We start from the raw sequence: 22,243 nt of genomic DNA, 5'->3' as shown, positions 1-22,243 counted from the left end.
TAAGTAAATAGGGTCGATTTTGATTCCAGGTTGACTTAAAATCTCATTGTAATATTCAACAAGCCAGCCAAAACAACAGAACAACTAAGTAGCATTTTTAGTATAACAGAATTAAGAACAAACATGTAAAGATGTATCACTCCAGAAGTAGACATTCAGTGCCATAAACTCTTTTTTTTTTTCTTGTGCTCTTTTATGCTGTCATTTCGAGCTGGTTTTACCAACAGTATTGTGTCTCGGCTTGTGAAAAAAAAAAAAAAAAACGTGCTGGGAAGACAACGAGCTCCTGTCTAGCAGCAGATCAGCTACTCAAAGAGAGAAAACAAGCCATTGTTTATTTCCTTCACCTTTCTGGCAAAGAGGTGAAACAGCATGTCTGAGAAGTCCTCTTTTGACTGGCCTCAGGTGAAGAAATAACAACCATTAACACCCCAAGCCCCCACCTGTCACTGTTTCCAGGATCAGGAGGTTTTTTTTCTTTGTCTGATTCATTCTTTGCATCACTGCTTTCAGTTACCCTTGCTTAACTTCCATCTGTCTCTGTGCATCCCCATGCTTTACCATTCTTCTCAATGTCTCTCCAACTTAGACCCTAATTACCCACTGAAAGACCTTCCCACGTACGATGGGGTCGATCGGAGGTCAGTGGTGTTATGCGCTAATTGCTATACATTGGAAAGGAGCCTATGGGGCCTGAGGTCTTCTCTGAAGACCCTGGCATTATTGCAGTTCGCCTCTGCACGCTTGAGGGTGGAAAAGGTGAAATACATGATCAGCCCTCTCATCGAATGCTCTCTAATAGGGGAATGGGGCTGTATAGTTGTGCATGTGTGTATTTGTGTGGGTGTCAGATAAGGAAAGAGAGAGACAGGAGCAAGAAAAGAGGAGAATTGCATCTTGATGGAGGAAGGGAACTTCAGTATGTGATGTGCACACAACGAAAGCACCTGCTCAAGGGAAAGGCTCACAAACAAGCTTGTCAGGAATAAGGCTACACTAAGCGTCAGATACCTAGCAACCACACACCTCGAGAAATAGGAGGATGTATACTTACAATCTTGTCAGGAGGAGGGCTGCTGCCCACTAGACACTCCAGCTTGCCCTTGGAATGCCTGACGGCCTGTTGCGTGGCCTCAGCCGTGATGATGGGAGGGCCTGAAGTGAAAGAGAGAAATTAAGAGAAATCGTAATGACTAAGGGTGCTAATGAAAGCAAAGAAGACACAGAGCTGATGTTCCTTGTGCACTCAAGACCAAGTGCATGGGTCATGCACATATAAGTTCATCAAGAAGCTCATCAATTAGAGAAGCAATTCTAAGACTAAAATAAAAAAAATACAGCTTTTGTAAACCCTGGTAATCTAACCAAAAACCGTGAACTCGTGTGGCTTTGAAAATGTATTTATCATGAACAAAACTGGGAAAGAATGAGGGGAGAAAAAAAAAAAACTAATGAGATAAAAAAACATCATTTAGTTACCATTGACTGTTAGAGTAACATCTCTCTCTGCCACACCAATCCGAGGCACAATGGCTTTGCAGGTGTATGTCCCAGAATCCTTTTGGGTAACTGCCTTCAGCTGAAGGGTGTTACTATTGCTGAGCACCTGTTAAATAAAATGAACAAGAACAGCCTGGTCAGATCTCTACCAAAACATATATCCACAGAAAAGATTTTGCACAAACCACATGCCAATAATTTATTCCAACAGATTATCACACACACAATATTACTATATACTTTCTATCAAATGTCTGTATGACAGGAGCTGTCTATACGTGTTTGCAATATTGATGTTTTTCAGTTTCTATTAAAGTCTTATCCTTCTAGCCAGTTGTGGTATGAAAATCGTTGCAATATGTCAATATTTCACAGGATGTAGATGGGAAGATTGTGTATAGACACAGTGAGTCTTTATTTCAGACAGATCAAGCCGTTAGCACCAGTCATCCATTTCGTTGCTCGCGGCTCACACAAGAGAAAGACCAGTGCCACCAATACCAAGGGGAAAGAATTGACTCCGTCTGTAAATTTGTCTGCAGCAATCTTAATTACTGTCTAAAGCGCTCTAGCCTGGGTCCTCTGAGTCAACCCACTGCTCTAATTAAACCTACGACAATGGCAGTGCAGAATTTTCCGGAGTATGAGCAGATACTTGTGCTCCTTCGCCTCTAGTGCACTGGTACACACGCCACGGTCAGTTGCTAGAAGCCACTGATCATTAGAGCACCCCCTTCCCCTCCTTCCCGCTCTCGACGCCACCAAACTGTGATTAATCCGTTTAGCACTCGCCTTGATTTTTCATTCGCCAACTCTCATCGAATTAGCCAATTAATCCATATCTTGTGGCAATGAAGTAAACGCTCTACTTGTGGATCAGATCGGCCCATACTCAGGAAGGGCAGGGTGGAGGGATGTAATCATGGCAAAATTAACTGATTGTCTCATCAGAACCTTCTGGCTTTTCTGCCTTAGCTCTCTCTCTCCCTCTCTCTCTCTCTCTCTCACCCTCCCTCCCTCTGTCTCTCTTACCTTCCTCTCTCGCTTTTTGTTTGCTTTCTCAGGCTCTTTATGGAATCTGATTAAGCAGCAGCAGAGAAACACTTACAGCAGAATAGGCTGATGCATTTCACACATCTACTGGAGCTAAACTTTCATTTTAGCATAGCAATCACTTTATCCATTTTCCAAACTCCTGTAAATGTGCCATAAACTGAAAAGTCATCTATTAACCATCCAGCTCTGAGCAGAAAATCATTTTTACCTTTCCTGTACAGACAGGGGTTAAATTGGTTTTTTTGAGGTGGGCGATTCTGTTGCCAGAGATGAGATATAGCATGAACTTGTTTAATGTAATGAACCTTTTATTAAGTGAATAAACTTAATGGAATGTGTGTATTGGGTCAAATAAAAACTGGACTGGGGTAAGAAAAGATAGTCAGTCAAAACACAAGTTTTTTTTTTAATCACTCTAACCCAATCCTTCCATACCCTAGTCTTGAACACATTGAATGAATTCAAATAGGATTGCTGTGACAGTTGTAGATGATGTGCAATTTTTAAGAAGAAGAGAAGAGGTCACCGTACCACATTGGAGCCTTGTTTTGTCCAGGCCAGAGTGAGAGGAGGGTTGCCCGTCCATGAGCACGTGAAGGCAGCATCCATCCCTGTGTCCACTGTCTGGGGTTTCGGTTCTGTCAGCAACCTTGGACCAACTAAAAATAAAAGATGTGAATTCCATTTCACTGGAATAAGTACAAAACAACAACGAAGCCCATTACAATGTTCACATGCCCTATTAGGAAATGAAAGTAATTCCAAGGAATGGATGTGGGAGGTAAGTATTGGCTCTATATTTTCGAAGGAAAAGATGTGACCGTTTATTGTTTACGTCTTGTATGTGAGCATTTTTCAAGCAGTGCCCACGTTTACATTATTTAAGAAACTGATTATACCTAAACACCGCTGTTAGACTGTACTGAATGAAGATTTATCTTTTTTTAACAGACACTAAAATACTATAAATAAAACATGGTGGGAGAACTACAGATTGAACATCTCTAATTTTGCTTTAACCAATTTGATATGTTATTACGGAGGTGGATGAAAGAAAAGTACTTACATTGTACATCAACCAAGGTGCTGACATTAGTACTCCCTACTGAGTTGGATACCTCGCAGGACACTGGGTCTGTGAAGTAAGAGTGGTCTACGGTCACCTCCAGGCTGTCACCATTAGCCTCCGAGATAGGAACCCCACCCTTGGACCATCTGTTTGCAACATTAACATGAAAATGCTTTCATTTATTTGATTCACTGTCACATTCTTTGTGATGTTTAACTCTTTACAATAACAACTATTATTAACAGCAAACACCGAAGCAACTGTGTACAAAGCATTTCATCTGTCATTTATATCCAATTTGGGATTTACTCTCTGACCTAAATCTGATGGGATTATGCATCGAGTCTGTTGTGATATTAGATGTGCTTACCTGTAACCTGTAATCTCAGGGTTGGCAGAGGCAGAGCAAATGAACAACACTTTTGCTCCCTCCATCACCGTCTGAGGCTGAACAGAGAGAGTCACAGACGGAGGATCTGGAAGGAAACACGCAGGATTAGATTCACTGCAGCAATAGTGGCTTTACAAATCCTTCCCAATGACTTCACTGCCAAGCTCCAGGTGTGTAAATGTAAGTCACAATCCTTTTTTAAAATCCGTTCCCCAGTCCAATTACACGTCTTTTTTTGTACCACAAAAACGTTGCATATAAATAGACAATTGTACAGTGCCATGAAAATATATTTAAACCGAGTCTCACATTTACTGAATCACCAATCTTACACTGAAATACTGCTCTTGTATTTTTAATTTGACAAAATAACTTTTTTCTTTTTTTTTCCCTAAAGAGCCATACTTTTAAAAATTTGTAATATATTAAAATACAAAGCACATGTTATTTTCAAGTATTCGGAATACATAAAAAAAATTGCCTTTTGGCTGCATAAATGAAATAAGCACCGCAAAATCTGCATCACAGAGAAAAAATAAATATGTAAAAAAAATCTACTCACGCTGAACACTGATGGTAACCGAAGTTTGGCGACCTGCAGGGGCGGCTGGGTTTAGGACCCTGCAGGTGTAGGTACGTCCAGAATCACTGTCCTCAGGCACCATGGGTAGCATGCTAACCGCTGTTTCTCTCTTTCCATCCTCCATCAAAGTCTGAAAAGACGGTGATACGGTGTAAAACTAGTTAAAAAACCGAGCCAGTATCAGTGCTGGTGGAACAAAGTGCTGAAGCTCTCCGAAAATAGAATGCCTCAATTAAATGTTCTGAAAGTAATGTCAAAGATGGCTCTTAACAAACTATCCATAATTGTTACTTTTGACACCTTTTGGATTCAAGAAGAGACATTTGATAGACAGAATGGCTAATGGAATGTTATTTCGGCCTAATGGTCTATGTACTTCAGATACAAAACACACACCTACTTTTATCATCTTGTTATCACTGTTAAAATCACACAGACATGATAATCCTAATCTAATTGTCCTATATTTTCTGATGCATATCCTAATTTAATAAGGGATTCCCATGATGCCCATAATCCCATTTGAGCTCAACTCTGTGCCAGCTCCATAGGCTGAGCATTGCAGAGAATTAAAGCCGCCATCAGTTTAGTGAGGCAGGTGAGTGTGTGTTTTAAGACACTGCCGGGACTGTTCTACCATTAGCACGTTATCCCAAAGATCTGTATTTCAGCTCTTCTTGCCACACGTCATCCTCGAAATCTATTTATTGTGTGTGAGAAATCAATACGCCTAAGTGGGGAGAGGTGTAAAGTTTAGGTGAATTGCTGCCCGCTGAATCTACAAGACAGCCTTAATGGAGGATCAGGTGCAGATTTAGGTTTGAGACGACTGTGGAGGTGGGGGGTGGAAGGCACCCAGTGCTCTATGGGGCAAAAGTGTTATGGGAAGAGAGTTCCCTGGAGAGCAGGTCACACGCACAACCTCTGACGCGGTGAAAGCATTTTACGCTAGATCGAATCACGATGCCGCCTGTCATCAGCCTTCCACTCACTGTCCTTTTCTTATTGCTCATCTGCTCTCTCCCACCAACTTGCCAGTCTACCTTTTTTACATTCCTTCACTCTGTTCTTCAAGAGGCTTTCCATCTAGTTTTTTTTTTTCTTTTTCTCCAGCTTAAATCAAAATGGCTTTGCATTTTCCACCTTGCATTTAAACAATCTTATCCTGTGTTCCTTTTTCCCTCATCTACTTTCCGGGTTCCATCTGTCTTTCCTCCACTTCCCTCGATTCACTGCTGGCTCTTGCCCCCTTAAAGATGTCGTTTAGTGTCGTTTAGCGTAGTCAGAGAGCATGACAAATGTGACACTTTCGCAGTTGCAGCCGCTTCACGCTCCACCGCACTTCCCATTGTGTTTCGGCATTGTTGTGGCTGATTTCCTCTCTTCTCTCTCACCCTCTCCCTTTCTCTCTCTCTTCTTTCACTCCCTCTCTCCCTTCTTGGCTCTTTCTCTCTCAGCGGAAACTGTATCAAACGCTTATGCCTGTCTGAGCTTTGACATGCTCCAGTTATGCTCGAGTATTAGAGCAATAGTAAGAGTGAGAGAAAACAGAGGCATACAGAGATTTACGTTTTCGCAACTTTGTGTGTGCACTGTATGATGGAACTTTTGTGAAGGACAGGTAAGTGGCAAGACAAAGATCCTAAGTTGTAATCAGCCATAGTGACTCTCATGCCTGCCATAAAGCCTGATGTGTCCACATTCTTACCTTTATGTAGATGGCATCATGCATTATCTCTCCATCCCTGTACCAGGTAATCTCTGCAGCAGGTTTGGCCCCAGATGCCCGGCATGTCAGATTATGAGCAGTATGAGCTTTCAGGCGGAGCACTGGCCCTCCCTCCACTACGGGATCTGAAGGTGGCACTGAAAATTGAATTAAAGAGTTTTTTATTCTACTTCAAGGAAAAAGGCTAAAAAAGGCTACATCATAATTATTTTACTTGTCATACTTGTCTTCCAAATTTGAAAGTCTATGTAATTTCCACCCAGTTAGCCTGAAATTTACAGGTGTCCAATCACTATAAGAACAAGTGTCCTAATGACCAGTAGACTACTGCGTATTGAGACAATTTAAATGAGAGTATATTTACCTAGCCCTAGCATAAATTACATGTACTACATAAAGCCATAGCTTAACCCCTTCCCGACTGCGTTTTGGAATAATTTAATTCTGCCAGTTTGACCTATACAGAACAAGCTGGTGAATGGACAAAAAGATTGAGAGAGATTGGCTCTCTCTGAAAAGAGGTTAAGACAGTGCTCATGCCCTTTTAACATGGCTGCGATTTGCCATTATGAGTCTATTTACAGGCACTCCGCCGCAGGCCTGTTTCATCTGAATTACTGATTTGTTCATTTGTTTGCATGCCTGTGTGCAAGCCTTGGGCAAATAGTGTCTGCCACATTTGATGAAAGTGTTCATCTCGCAGTACGCATAGAAACGCGTGCAAAAAAAAATAAAAAAATCTTTCTGTGGTGCACTCTCTTCCGACTGTCCTGTTCCTTTTCTCCGAACCAATTTCTGTTTTTGTATCAGAATTGTCAGAGGTCTTTTCGCTGGTCTTGCCCAGGCGTTAATGGAATCCGTGTGCAAGGTGATTCTAATTTCCACGTGGATTCCCTCGACTGCACTCCTGCAGTTGACTTCTTTGACTCTGTTGGATTGCTTTGGTCTCATCCGGCTGCATTGATTTCCCCACATGCACCTACGTGCGCGTACTCACATGAACGCTCACATATACATGCATGCACACACTTCATTCCCTCCACACAGGAGCTGGCATATTCACGATGCTCTAGTCTGGGAATTTGAACATAGCGCCAGCCATTGGCAGTGTGTACAAAGGCTATTGTTGTAGCCCTACTTTTTCTTGATGAGTCTGTGTGGCTGTGCCAATTTTGTTCAATTAGAGGAAAATTATTTTTATTGTGCAGTTACAAACTTGGCCTTTCTCGCTTTCATAATGCTAAATCTTTAACGTCTTATATTTTTAGCCCTCAATATCCTTGCTCTGCAGGGGAAATCTACGTTTTTCAGATAATATAAAACACAGCTCCTGTCGTGCCAGCAGATGTCAGCAATGTAGCACTGAGCTGAAATCCCCACTGATCATTCACCCCTCCTCGGTCCCCCCACCCACGCCCCCTGTCGCTAAATGCTGGAGAATATGTAGATCAATCACGTTGTGTTAATGTAAAAGCAGCCCTGCGGTTGATGAATTCCGTGAGTCACTGTAGAATGTGCTAACTGTGCAGACTTTGACTTTTAACCATTCACGCAAGTCATTTCTGACTGCTGCAATCACATTTCCTTGGCCCTTCATAGTCTTAAGTGTAAGTAGGCTATAGAGAAAGAGAGAGGGAATGAAACATTGAGGTGGGGGGTGTTTCGCTTGGTTTGAAAAAAAAAAGAGTTCTGTTTGGGCATGATTTAAAATTGTCAATAAATAATGAAGGCTTGACTTAGGATTGCATGGGGGTGGGGTCTCTGAAGTGTTTTATGTGGAGCAGAGAAATTTGCAGTGTTACACATTTGAGGCACTAGTTTAAATACTGTTAATGAAATTGGGGACAATGAGGAATGCTCTATTCCCTTCGCTTTTAATCAGTTGCAGGAGAGTTATATTGCAGTGGTTTCTTCTCACTTTCAATCACACTCACTCACTTATATCACACACACACATAGTTCTTACCCAGCACCGTCAGTTTGGCTCTGTGTGATCGTAGCCCAGCTTGTGTGGCTTGACACTCGTAGATCGCATCATCGCCCAGCTCAGCTGAATCGATCACCAAGCTGTGCTCTCCTGATAGCGGGTCTCCCATCAGAGAGTAACGTACCCAACCTGACACACACAAAAGTCACTGTTAGAGATATACACACACATATTGCCATTACAGATAGGACTAGTTTTGAGACCCTATTCTATGCACATTAAAATCTTTTTATCACTTGGTCGGCGGCAACATGTGAGGTGCCTTGCTCATGCAGCCAGCCGAAACGAACTACCTTAACTGTCCAGGTTGTTGCGTTCAAGGCTGCTGGGGAAATAATTTCCATGCGTGACATGAGTGGTGATTGATTCTTCACCTCAGCCCGAGCAGACGGCTTAGATGATTAGACAAATTAAACGCTAGTTTGCATTAGCTGCAGTGTTTGTTTGCCTTCCCGTTTCTTCACTGAACAGAGCCGAAAAAGTGAAGCAGTGACATTACTCAAACGCATATTCACTGCAGAGAAGGGATGCTGCCCTTTACCTGCCAATCTCTTGTTAACTGGAAAGAAATGATGAAGATAAGAGAAGACTAAGCCTTGGTAAATGGACTTCAATAAGCATTGTGTTCCTCCTGGGGGAACAGCATCATTTCTGCCTTGCCACTTGCTCTAAACTTGTTTGACATACAGGAAAGCGGGTTTCTAGCTAATTACAAACCAGTGCAGCATTTAGAAGCACCTTGGAAATTAATTAGGTTGTCTTCATTTTTTTTCCCCTTTCAACATAATTTTTGAAAATGACTCAATGACAAGCACTGTTGAACTCTTGACATTTTTTCCGACAATTTTCCTTGTGTGTTTGGCTCTTGTATAATTCTTACCTGGTAGGTCTCGTTCGCCGCCTAGCGCCAAGCCATCTTTGGTCCACTGCACCATGCCCCGGTATCCCACAATCACACAGGGCAAGGTTACTGATTGGCCAGCAACCACTACTTGGTCCTGGGGCTGCTTAGAAAAGTAGGCTGCTTGAGACACTGTAGGAGGAAAACACAAACACACAAAACATTAATACTTTGGTTTTTGTTTCATATTGTGATATGAATATGTGTAATAAGCACAGTGGATCTAGTGAATCACATACTGTGGACATACAGACCCATGTGTGTGTGTGCGTGTGCATGTGTGTTCTGTATGTGCACTTTCTGTATGGACACCACTGATGATGAAATTTACACCAAACACTGTAAAACTGAAGCATCCTTGAGGTCTAATACTTGAAATGCAGTGACAGGCTTCAATATACCATGCCCTGCTTTCAACAAACTGGTTGAAAAAAGGCATGACCATTTCATTTATTCTGTTTTAGTGTTGTTGAGTTTTTCTTTAAATGTTTAAATGTAGAAGTGCCACTTTTCTTTTTATTAGTCTGGCTCTGAAGTGGACCAGTAGCTAGTTGGTAAACTGCAGCAAGACTAATGCTGAAGCCTATCTGTCATTTGGCTCTAACCAGTCCAGCTTTCAGGTCAGTGATTTTGTACAGGGAGTGAGATGGGAAAGCACAGAACACATTAGTGCGATAGTATATTGGTGCTGAATCAGCAAGAGCCATTCCAGCTCACATTCACCATCTCTCTGCAGCTGGTAATACTCTTCCGGATACACAATGAGACACAATTTTCCTTGCAATACCCATGCACTGGGCTCTAGGAACAAATTACCCCTTTACACTAATCTAAAATCGCTTTGCCTACCCAACACACTCTTTTAAGTGAATTTTCATGACTGGTCACATGCTATACTAGTTGGTTGGTTTGTTTGTTGTGTTTCTAACCAAGACCAGCAAATGGTATTTTGCTGACTGATTGATGCAGAAAAGGCTTATGTTGCATCATCTTTCGGTTGGCAGGAAAAAAACTACAGTCCACAGCACATTTTACAACAGTTTGGTTTTCTGCACTTGGCAAGGGATTTAGGCATCAGCTGGTCATGACTTATTTAACTCTTCTCATGCCCATATGGCAACCTGCATAGAATTACATTGAAAGCGATGGCCCGTTGAGCTAGAGAATCTGTTACCACTTCCCAGGGTGGGGGAAGAGGAATTTTTCCATAAAAATGTATGTTAAACAATCAAAGGAGCTTTCAGCATCCCATGAGAGCCATCCGTTGTGAAAGGCACCTGCCGCCTCACTGTCTTTCCTCTATTTTGGCTTTGCTCTCTTTCTCCTTTTTAAACACTTTCTGCTCTTTCTTTTCTATGTAATTTGCATAGAGGATCTCTGTTTTACTGGAAAATCGCAAATAAATGCACCAAGATTAAGCAACAAACGGCCTTAACTCGCTCACTATCCCAGTCACTTTTATGTATTTCTGTGTTTCTCCATTGCAAGAGCTTCATGATTGGATCTGGTGCATCATGAGCCCTCTTGAAAGTAGAAAGATGGCAACCATCCAAAAGAAACTAATCCGTTCACATGCGATTTCAGAGAAAGTGTTGGGGGGGTTGAAGGGGGGGCCTGTTACTGGTTCTTCAAAAAGAAATGGACCGTCACCCCATTTTTTTTCTGCCTTTCCTCCTCATTCTTTGCCCTTTTATTTCTGTGTGGTTAAATAGGAGAATAGGGTGCCAGTGGTGGATAAAGAGGGATCTATTCAGCTGGTGCTAAACCCCTCTGAAACTTTTCTCTTTGGGCCAGGGGTGTTTAAACAGACGGGGTGGGGGGGCAGCAAGACGGTGAAAGGAGGGCAACATACGGTGGCCAGAAACACACTATTGTTCTCTTGTCCCTTGGTTTTAATAGGCCTCTTCATTTCCAATCAATCCTGCTAAATGCAAGTTTAATAGCTTTTCAATAGAGGCTTCTCCCCCCTGAGGGAACCCAGGATTTTCTTTCTCCTCCATCCTCTCTCACTCTCTGTTGTTCTCACTCTCTCTCTCTTACTTCATCATTCTCACTGCATTTCTTTGAGCTGAAAAGGGGCTTCCGAGCTTGGCTGACAGAGTTTGGTCGAGACTCAATTATCCACTCCATCAAGGGGTGCAGCAAAGTACATCCATCCCCCTAACCCCACACCAGTGTTCTCTCTCAGAAACATAAGCTTTCTTTCCCTCCAAGGCAAAGGCCAGTGCAGATTTCAGTTTGTGCTCTTTTCTCCCACTTGTCCTGACAATCCTATTTTCTTCTACTGAGGATGGACACAGCCAGACAGGAGAAGAAATACAGCGTAGAAATTGACACTACAATGAAATGGAAGTACCAACTTTCTACTGGTCAGGCAACCTCGTATGTTAAAACACAACTGACAAATAGCCATTTAAAATGCAAATGAAATAAAATAAAAAACACAAACCATGCCTTATTTTGACACCTACTATCTACTACCACACTCAAATCACCCTGCATCCCACAAGTGTCCCACTCTTACTAAAAGAAAGATACCAATGCTTAGGAATAGTTGTCTCTCTTCCAAAGAGTTTTATTTTATTTTTTTACATAATTAATTATTACACATTATTTTCATGCTATCGTATGTATCATATGTTATTGTGAAAAAAAAGAAGACCAATTAAAAATGATCAGAATCAAAGTAGCAATTACCCATTTTTTGGGTGAAACAGACTTATCGAAACCCCTCCATGACATGTTTTTTTTTTCTTTACAATGAAGGACATGACATCAAAAGAGCTAAATAGGACTCTCCTGTCAAAAACAAAACTCTTTTTAACAATATTATTAGCGGCGGTATTTCTAAGTCAAACCTTTAACTGTACATTGATATAGAATCATTCTTTTTTTGTACAGTCCTGCCATCTCTGGAGCTCCGCTTTTATGAGATATTGAGTCTCTTTATAGATACTGTAATGGTGTTGTGCTTCTGGGATTCTCCATTTTTGCATCAGGTACTGGATTAACGTCGATTGCAATTAAAGAATCTTGCCCCAGCATCTAAATGTTTACGAGCTGTGATAATTCATCAGGATGAGCCGATGTTTAAGGGCTTTTGTACATTCAATAGTTCCTCTTTAGACCCCTCAATGAGTTCAAACCCTCTCTCACATACACAAGACATTCAGAGCTTGCATTCGGGACCATTTACAAGTTATGCACCCGTATCAAGGATATACGAGCAAATCCAAAAGCATCTTTATTACTTTTGCAAAGCATGTAGACATTTACATACACAAATCCACATATACAGCAAAACGAGTTCACACCATAGGAGTGATTCAACGCTCTCCAAATCTTGCTCCAAGAGAAGCCCCACAAAATAACATGTCTGGTTAATGAGTCATTTCAAATTGGAATAATTCCTCCTTGCTGAATTAGCCAATTCTTTAACGGCATGTTAGCGGCTTAATTACATGAGTTCGTTCCTGACAGAGAAGAGAGGGATGAAAGGAAGGGAAAAAGATGGATAAAGAGGAGGTATTGAGACTAAGAGGAGCAATGGTGGGAGAGAATATTTTTTTAAGGTAGACCCTTTTGAATTTTGTTACACTGTTCCTTATAGTGCCCTCAAGGAAAGATAAAAACTGATTTAATGTTAACAAAAGTTAAACTAATGCAAAATATTAAAAAGGATAATAAATATTGTACTCACATTATAAGCCGGTCAGATAAAAGACTTAGTATTAACATGGCTCATGCAATGTCATTACAAGGTACCATAACAAATTAAGAGGTGTGTGGGATAAGACTGAGAAATACATCTCTAAAACCTACGTTGTGATTTACTCCACAATGTGTGGCATCTGCGTGTGTCTGTATGTTTATGCGTTACCCATTCCTCTAGTAACAAGGTCACAACACACTTGGCCTGATACACTTTAATCCGGATTTTTTCGAAATGGAATATCATTTCACGGCACTGGATGGAAGCAGAGAGGAGTGTGTGTTCATGTGGTGGCGTAAATAGGGCAGGCGTGCTGTGGGGATTGCGGCTCACATTTTGTTGCTACTTTGACACAGTGACTTTGTCTTCTTTTTTTGTCACACGTTAAGTGCAGCTGCAGCTGGGCCTGACATGAGCATGACATATTAAAGAGCTTTGCTTTTTTCTCTCTCACTCTCTTCTACTTTCTCCAGACTGTTTTTAGAGCCCAGGATGCATCTGAGGAGAGAGCCATGCACTCTGCCTCACTGGGACGAACAGATGTTAGCATTGATCCCTCTTTGGTATACCCTCACTGGAGACAGCAGGGAGTCTTGATGGTATTAGTAAATGTGTATGTTTGTGTGTGTGGCACTTGGTTTCGCCCCTGGCACATTTGCAGATAAATCAGAATATTTATCCCATGTCAAGCCATATTTAGCCCTCCTTCAAACTCTTCACTGTCTGCTCTGACAACTCTGATTATGAACGGTGAAGATGTTGCAGGAGGGTAACACAGCTCACATGGATTCATGATCATGCTAAATATATATAGAGAGAGATATAGATAGACACTGCTTTGCATGGACCAATAACTCACATTTTGCAGTTTTGTTAATCATTTCATTGTTTGCTCATTTCAGCAAAGGCAGGCGACTCACATTTGAATGCGGATAAATTTATATCTCGATCAAATTTATTCCACCATTGCCTGTCCTGTAAATAATAGAAAAGCCAAAATTACTGAATTGTTCAATTCACCTTTTTCGTAGCCTGCTCTTCTATTAAGTTCAAACAGCACCTTGAGCATTGTGCTCAAGACTCATCTAGAGGAGAGATAGGAATACAAGAAAAAAGAAGGGTAGTGGAGTGCATTGGAGAAAAAGAGAAAACTAGTGTGAAAAGTAACTTGCTGGAAATTAACAGGGCTGGCTAAAAGCGATCCATTGTGCCTGCTTCAGATAAGGCAACTAAACCCTAGCTGGAAAGAGCTGAGCTCCATTTAGGAATTATCCTTTTGTTTGGTGTGGGTTGACTCTATTGTTTCATTCTCATTGTGGAGGGTGAGTGTGTGTTTGTGTGCATGTGCGTGTGTGTGAAATAGTTGAAGCACATGTGAAGATGTGTTATACCAAAGTCCTTCTAACATTCTCTAGTCTGTATCCGAGAAGTCTCCCTTGTAAACATGTCCATCTCCTCTACCTAATGTCCAAACAAACTGAACTGAGGGCCACTTCTATTTGCATCTGCAGTTTTAAAACCTGCCACGTTTAATTCCTTTCTTCTCTCCCTCCTTCTTGCTTTTCCCGTTTGCCTGGTCTCATCTACTGTGCCTTATCTCCTGCCTTGCATTCCAGTCGCATCTTTCTCCCCCTTTCTTTCTTACTTTCAGTGTTGTTTTGTGTCTAAATTGCAGCCTAACAGCTTTTTAAGAGCTGTTTGCAGGGGTTTAATCCTCCTAGCGTCTTATTCAGTCTGCAGTCTATTGTAAGCATCCTTGGCACGGTGCAAGACCCTTTTCAAAACGACCATACAGCTCATCCATCCATCAAACCTTCTTCCCCTGTCCTTCCCTCTCTTCTTCTAGCCCCTCCAATCGCTTTAGTAGACCCCCACTTTTTCTTTTCCCTCCATCCCTCTCTCTTTTCTCCTGTCAACGAGGCCTGATCCCCAGCATCAATGCTGAGCAGGGCCCTTTTCACAGTTACATAAGGTGTGACAAATTGTTGATTTGCCTTCTCCATGCCTGTTTCTGCTCCTCTCTCTGCATTCCATACACCCTTTCCCTCTCTTACACCCTCTCCATCCCTGTCCTTTCTCTATTTATCAGCATGAAACTTGCAGGGGTTCAAGTCAGCCTGTCGACAGAGAGAGTGAAATGGGGGTGATGGGGTTCTACAGCGGTAAGAAAATCATAGAATAGGAAGAGATTCCAACAGGGGTGGTGAAGGGAAGAACAGGCTTCTAACAGATAGAGGGCTCAAAAATGCCTATGCTTTTGAGAGGGAATGAAGGAAATCTATAATCAAGCATCTAACCCTGCAGTTTTTTCTCACTGTCTTATTCTCTTGTTAGTGGTGTTTGCTTAGACAACCATTACTATTATAGTTTCTCATAGTTAGGGTTAGGGATTTGAACAAACCACTAACATTAAGTATTAAACCGATGATGGACATGAATGATTTAAATTTACATTTGTTCTTTTGCAGATGGTTTTATTTAGAGTGGCGTGCAAACCTCAAATCTTGTGCCTTGTTGAAGGGTGTTGTGCTATTGCTAAGTGATCAGACATGGAAATTGATAAGGCATCTAGAGACCTGAGTCAAAATAATTAATGACCTAGAAGCCATCCAGAACAACCACCCAAAATACCCTAGCAACTACCAAGAACACATTAGCAACCATGTAACATCCTAGCATTTTGGCAGCAAGATTTGTAAAGGGAAAACAATAATAATCTTGGCCTGACAACAGAGGGTAACAATTACCACATTATCAGATTGTGTCGACCCTGCCAGGTCAGATTAGAAGGGTGACCGATAAATCCTGAAATTAAAATGGTACTGAAATATGCATCTATGTATGTGTGTGTGTGTGGTGCTTAGGTCCTCTACTTGCAGCAGAGTCTGTGTCTGTCATACACTCCTCTCTGCTGTCCTGCGTTTCTGGTGTGCGTCAGAACTTTTCCAAGTGTCATTATTCCAGCATTCCCATTCTCGCTCTCTCACTTCAGAGTCTAAGAACTCCTCTACTCACAGACGTAAAGCTTTCCTCTAGGAACACAAAGAGGCTGGGTAGAAGAAAAAAAAAAACTAGAGGGGGAGGAAGAGATTGTCTCTACACATCAGCCAACTGTCTTGACAAGATGTTGATTGAGCCAGTCTTGTCATTTCATTCCTGCAGGTCTCCTGGTATTTTCTGGAGACGGTTATTGCTGCTGCTCTCCCTTCTCTCACTTTCCGTGCCGCCGTTCTCTAATTCTCTCTTTCCTACAGCATGCACCAATCACACTTTATCTTTCTGTTTCTATTGCTAAGTGTACAGTATGATCTAAGATATAGTATGCTTTTAAATCATTAGCATTGTGAACTCTTTGCATAAATGTGTGGGTTGCTGTATGCCCCGAGTCCCCACAATTCTGGAAACATCTACAATCTGTCTGCCTCTGATGGACCTCATTCACTGTGAGGAAAAATAAACAAGGACAAATTAATAAATAAATGAACAATGCTTTTATATGCACTCTAGTTTCAATCCTTTGGCTGTGAAGTCAGGGTAAACAACACAGAAAAATTAACACTGTAAATATGGCAAGATGATTAAAAAAGCATAAAGTCATTGAAAAGATCACATTTGAATGTGGCCCCCTTATGCACTCACTTTCAAAAAGCAAATTAAATGAAAACAAAGAAAATCTAGCACTTATACTGAGCTATTGGGATGCTGGGCTCGATGCCCTGGGGTGTCAATTAATTTAGTCTGGGGATTTGTGGCCTACACTTCCTAATTGAGCCCAGTGGAGGCCCCTGTGGCTTTCTATGATAGGAGGAAGTGCGTTTCATAATTAATAGTTTTTTTCCTCATACTGTCTTCATCATTATTATTTTTAATGAAGAAGTGATGCTGTAAATGTATGCATCTCATTAGTGCAAAGAAGGCCATGCACTTTGTTGGTCTAAATGCAGAGAAGAAAGGGAAAATAGCTGTAACCTCAGTTGTTAGTGGCATATTGAACTTTAGGTGCACATGGTAGTATGTGTGTTGGAAAATAAAGAGAGATGGGTTCAGTGAATACATTGTTAGGATTGTTCAATGTGTGTGCTTTTTTACAGCTTGGAGGTTAATGTGGTGCTGGCAGTCCAATTGAAGTTTTCTCTAATTTGATGTTTTTTCCTTTCTAATCAAAAGAGAGACTGGCCATGGCTGAGTGTTGTTTTTGAAGACCACCAGTTTGTTTGATGTACATGAGATTTAATTTCTTTTCTATTACAATTTCCCTTTAGCTTCATTCTGCCTGTTTTTCTTTCTTTCTTTCGACACCTATTTGGTGGGGACTTCTGTCCCCATCACGTAACAGTATACAATTAAACAAACAGCTCCTTCATCTCTCTAGAGAGGGCTGCATCGACTGAAACAGTGAGTCGCCTCTTTGCTGGTGAAAAGGCTGACCCCGCTCACGGATGGCCTTCAAAACCACCGTGATTAATCAATGTCTGTGGTTTTCTCAGTTACCACAGTTTGCATTTCCTTCCTCTATCAAGTTATGGTGGTAGGGGGTTGGGTAGTTTAATTAAAAACCGAACTTTCTTGTTCATCAGATTAGCGTGGACTCAAAGTGTTCTTTTAACATGACTGATGACTAAAACCCTCCAGAACACACACACAAAAAAAAAACGGGTGGTGAAAGAGAAACGAAAAGGACAAAAAAAAATCTTAACTTCCAAACTCGGTGCATCTTGGCTTGCTTGGTGCAAAAAAAGAGGGAGAAGGAGGAAGAGGAGAAACAAAAAGTAATTTCCTGAAACTCCTGAAGCGTAGGCTTAAATGTGAAGTCAGGATTTTTTTATTATTATTTATTTTGTTTTTACGGATTGAACCACTTCCTCTGGAAAAATCTGTCCCTGATTAATGAATGAATGATTAATGAGATAACTAATCAATCAATTGACTATCAATTAATTATTAAGCAAGCACTCTGAACAAGAGAAAAGGGGGGATGAGGAGATAAGGATGAGGAAGAGATTGTGAATGAAGTGTTGTTAAGGAAGCCACACACAGAATGTCTGAAAAACCTTTATCTGAGCATAATTGTGTAATCCAGTTAAACAAGTGTTAGTTTTAGACAAAAATCTGACATACATTCATTTTCACTGATTGGTGCTATATGGTGTAATACAACAAGTTGTAACCCTGAAGCAAAGAGGTGGCAATTCTTCCTTCCCCACTTCATCCCTCCATCCAAAATTCCTACACCCTCACCACTTAACTAAGACACTCTATCAATCTTTGATAATACTTGGCGTGGGCTATGGCTGTGAGACCAGCGGTGGGAGAGTTGACACAGCACAGCATGGTGTGATGTATGAAATGTGGGCTGTGCCAGTAACAATGATATACCGTAGCGTTTTTCAGTCAAGTTTGACCTTTTTTCCTCCGCTGATATTAATCGCTGCAGCGCCAGAATACATGCCTGATCAATTTCTCCCCCAGGAACCCTGTGCACTTTACAGTACCGTTCTGGCCTCTCCGTGTCTTTGCTAAGCTTTCTTTTATCTCTCTCCCTTCTTTTTTTCGCTAATACTTACCCCCCCCCCCCCCACCCCCATTGGAGCGCACCTTCACACCAGGATCTGACAGTTATTTTATGATTGGATAGGTTTGTTGTGCCCTTTAAAAAAATATGACGTGCCCCTGTAAACCTTCAACTCCTCCAATGCACAAGACCCAACCTAAACATAAGAGAACTTGCTTTGTGATAGCCAGAGATATAGATTGTTATGCTTTGGCTGTGGCATTATTAGCTGAGCATCTGAGTAAGAGGAATGGACACAGAGCTTTTGAGGAGAGTCTCCTGGGGGCTTTGGAACCGGACAACCTACAGAAGAAGTCAGCAGAAAAGAGAAGGAGCTTTAAGGCTGTTTGGAAGGATTGTTCCTAGTTAATGTGATGGAAAATGCCAAGTCCCTCTCATGCTCTCTCTTTCTCCCACTTTTCCTGTCCTCTTCCTTTTCACTATCTTCTTGTTGACTGGTGCTATGCTCCCAGTGTGGAATTGGAGATTTCCCCGGTCTCAACTGAGTGAAAAGGCCTTTGTCTTTCCATTTTGGGAGGATCAATGACTAGAGTTTGGGACATATGGTCCCTGTTTGCTGGTCCCTGCCTAGTGCTACTGAAGAATGTAGTGGGAGGGACACTTGACCTCCCAACTCTTCTTTAACACCTAGTGTGCCTAACTCAGCTATTGGCTTAATTAACAAACACTTTGTTGTGTATCTTCCTTTTGTTAAGGATTGTTCCCCTGCCTGTCATCAGCTCTAAAAGTTAACTGACCATGGGAGGAGTGCTGATAGCGGTGGGAGGGGAGGAATGCACGGGAAGACAGATGTGGATTTTTTTACATATTCTCCTGATAATAACAGACCCACTTATGTTTCATCAGCATGGTCGTAGGTAGGTTAAAAAGCCTACTTCTTCCTAGCCTTGAGGTCTATAGGCAACCTGATCACAAGTGGTCAGCTGCGACGCATTGCTGTTTACACCTGGTAATAACTTGTATATAAAATTCAAAGAAAGAAATAAACAAAAATAGATGTGGATAGATCATCAGTCAGTTATGATCTTTCAAAGCCAAACCTCAGAATGTTTCTGGATCCTATTTACACCTGTATTTAGCAATTACCTGTTTCAAATGAATCTCCAGACATAGATGTTAATACCAGATAAACTAGGCCTTACAGTTTCTCTCCCTTAGACGTTCACTCTCTATCCTAAATCAGCGTACACAATTTCTTATTTTGCATGTAAACTCCTCATTATTTTATGCTTTAACACACACACACACTCTGTTTGGCTGGACATTTAAGCAGACAGCAGTAATAGATGGATGCTGTCTGGTTGTAGCAGTATCTCTGATGCCCAGGCCCATATTGGAATGTCTCGGCGTGTTTTCCTGTGATAAGGCTTTTAATTAAGTGTCTAACAAGGACGTGTGGGGGTGTCCATCGAAGGGACATGGCCACCTGAGTACAAGCCCATTATCCAGAGAGACAGAGGGAGAGAAAGAGAAGAAAGAGTGTGTGTGAGAGAACGAAAGATAGGCATGAGCGGAGAAAGGCAGAAAGAGATTAACAAAGCCACACACACAAACACACACACACACATACAGACTTTCCACTCTGTAGGAATCTTAATTCCCTGTACGGTCACGACCAGGCACCAACAGATCTAAATCATGATTTAAGCACAAGACGCCATGACCGTTTTAATGATTATATAAACAAATCTTTATTAGCAGGTATGGCTCAGTTTCTGGGCTACTTCAGATGCTGGTAAACAAGTGAGGTATGTGCTCTTAATTCATTACTCCTGTTCAACCGACACAGTGTTGATACCGGAGCCCAACCTGGAACAATACTGCTAGTCTCCACCACAGGAGAATCAAAAAAGAAAGAAAAAAACTCAAACCAAACACCACATATTTAAAACTATTTGGCTATACAGGTACTCTAATCACTTTGTTTTGTGGATCGACATTATAAATTATTATTATTATTTTATTTACAAATATCATGTATTCATTGAGTAATATGATTTTTATTAATTAAGTTCAATTATGTCTAATTGTTACATCCAAATTATAAAATATAAAATAATAATTTCACTATATTAATGTTAAATGTTAAATCCATTCTCAATTAATTTCTGAAAATCTTAAAGAGAGTTTCACAGATTCCCCGAGCCCTGGCTACAGCCTCAGCACCATTTCAGTCGAAAAAGGGTACATAAGGTGCCGCTATCGATCATTACAGCATCTAGATAATCTGGATATTGCTTGCCTGCAGCTCGGCAGTGTTCCAATGATGTCTGTACAGGATATGGGCTTGGATTTTAGGAAGTCCAAATCAATCTCTATAGATTCAGGTTTTTGGAGAGGAAAAAATGGACTGTACCATTTAGTTGTTTTCACCCCAGCAGTTCTCAAGGAGTGAATAAATGGAGAAAGGAAAGGAAGTAAAACAGACAAAGACAAGCAAATAGGAGGAAAAAATCTGATCTGCAATTGTTAATTAATAAATCCTCCACATAACCTATTATAATTCAACAGACATAACATTGTACTTTCATTAAATATCTTTCTCTCTCTCTCTCATTCCTGATGAATAACTTCTCACTGTTATTTTATTTTGCTGGGCAATCTGTTCCACTTCCCCATGTCCACTCTCATCCCTCCATCAGGAGAAACCACTCAATCTTCCTTTTTGAGGAAGGCTTTCTTTAAATCTTAATTAAAACCAACTCCAAAAGCCCATCTCCTCCCAGGGGCAAGTTTGAAATCAGCTTAGAACAATCAAGCTTACAGATTAGGTTCCAGGGGAAATTAGGAAAAGAAAAGGAAAGAGAGAGACACGACACAATGAACAGAAAGATGAGGGGGGAAAAGTCCCCCCCCCACCCTCTCTCGTTCAGGGTGGCGACTAGAGTCCGGTCTTGACCTGTTGACCCCACTTTCTTGCAAGATTAAGCTGCTAGAGATGCTCCTAGAGAAGGTAAACAAAGGTTTGGAACAATGGCCAATGCAGAGGGGCCGCAGTGTTCACAATCCTGCACAGCACATTTCTCATGCTTCACATTTTACCCTTTTTCTTTACCTGTGACCCTTACTATTCACCTTTTCTTTTTCAGACAAATATAAAAAAAAACTCCTTAGCCAGTTTGCCCACTCGTTCTCATTGTGAGAACAACAAACAGTCTTTACTCCCCGCTCCTTAGAGAACTATTCGTCACCCGCCTCGTTTCACCCCGATCCCAGGTTATCGCTCTTGGGCTCCCTCTCTCTCTCTCTCTCTTAACTAGGTGAAACAAGAGTCGGTCCCCTGAGGAGGCAGCGCCAGTGATAAGGTTAAAATGGGCCGAAAAAATGGAAGTGATTATTCGATATTGGACAGATTGAATTATCTAGACTGAGAGTGCAAGAGAGGAGGGGATGCTAGTTTGGCTTCGAGAGCCAAAAGAAAGATAGTGTGAGGGAGAAAGGGAAGAATGGAAGAGGGCTGGACAGAATCATTTTTCTCCAGCATTGCCATTTGTGCCAATAAGGACCAGCCTGATATTAATGACCACTCAACTCCCGGCCAATGGAGGAGTTTTTACCTCTTAAGGGGCAGATTGTGAACGGCACAAAGTAGGCTGTTAATTTGACAGAGAGCAAGTCAGCCAATGGTAGATTTGTGAAGACTGAGAGAACTCTGTACAAAAGCTGAGAGATTCCTATACATTCACTGTACCTTTTGGCTTCCTCTCTAACAGACCAACAAGGTTCTACAACTACTAATTATA

The 22,243-nt window shown here is 41.4% G+C and overlaps 1 protein-coding gene across 1 annotated transcript in view; it reads right to left on the bottom strand.

The window, feature by feature from the left end:
* LOC128028978 (kin of IRRE-like protein 1) overlaps window positions 1–22,243 on the bottom strand; it is a 40,382-nt gene that overhangs the window by 5,426 nt on the left and 12,713 nt on the right. The window contains exons 2-10 of the mRNA XM_052616400.1: window positions 9,196–9,348; window positions 8,295–8,444; window positions 6,308–6,465; window positions 4,579–4,729; window positions 3,996–4,101; window positions 3,623–3,771; window positions 3,088–3,215; window positions 1,480–1,606; window positions 1,055–1,155 (exon numbers count right to left, since the gene is read on the bottom strand). Of these exons, the coding sequence (XP_052472360.1) occupies window positions 1,055–1,155; window positions 1,480–1,606; window positions 3,088–3,215; window positions 3,623–3,771; window positions 3,996–4,101; window positions 4,579–4,729; window positions 6,308–6,465; window positions 8,295–8,444; window positions 9,196–9,348 (1,223 nt within the window). The remainder of the gene's footprint in view (window positions 1–1,054; window positions 1,156–1,479; window positions 1,607–3,087; window positions 3,216–3,622; window positions 3,772–3,995; window positions 4,102–4,578; window positions 4,730–6,307; window positions 6,466–8,294; window positions 8,445–9,195; window positions 9,349–22,243) is intronic.

Source organism: Carassius gibelio, chromosome A15 (genome assembly GCF_023724105.1).
Source record: "Carassius gibelio isolate Cgi1373 ecotype wild population from Czech Republic chromosome A15, carGib1.2-hapl.c, whole genome shotgun sequence".
Lineage (NCBI taxonomy): Eukaryota > Metazoa > Chordata > Actinopteri > Cypriniformes > Cyprinidae > Carassius > Carassius gibelio.
Note: the sequence above shows the minus strand (reverse complement) of the source record. Positions and strands in the feature narration are given on the sequence as shown.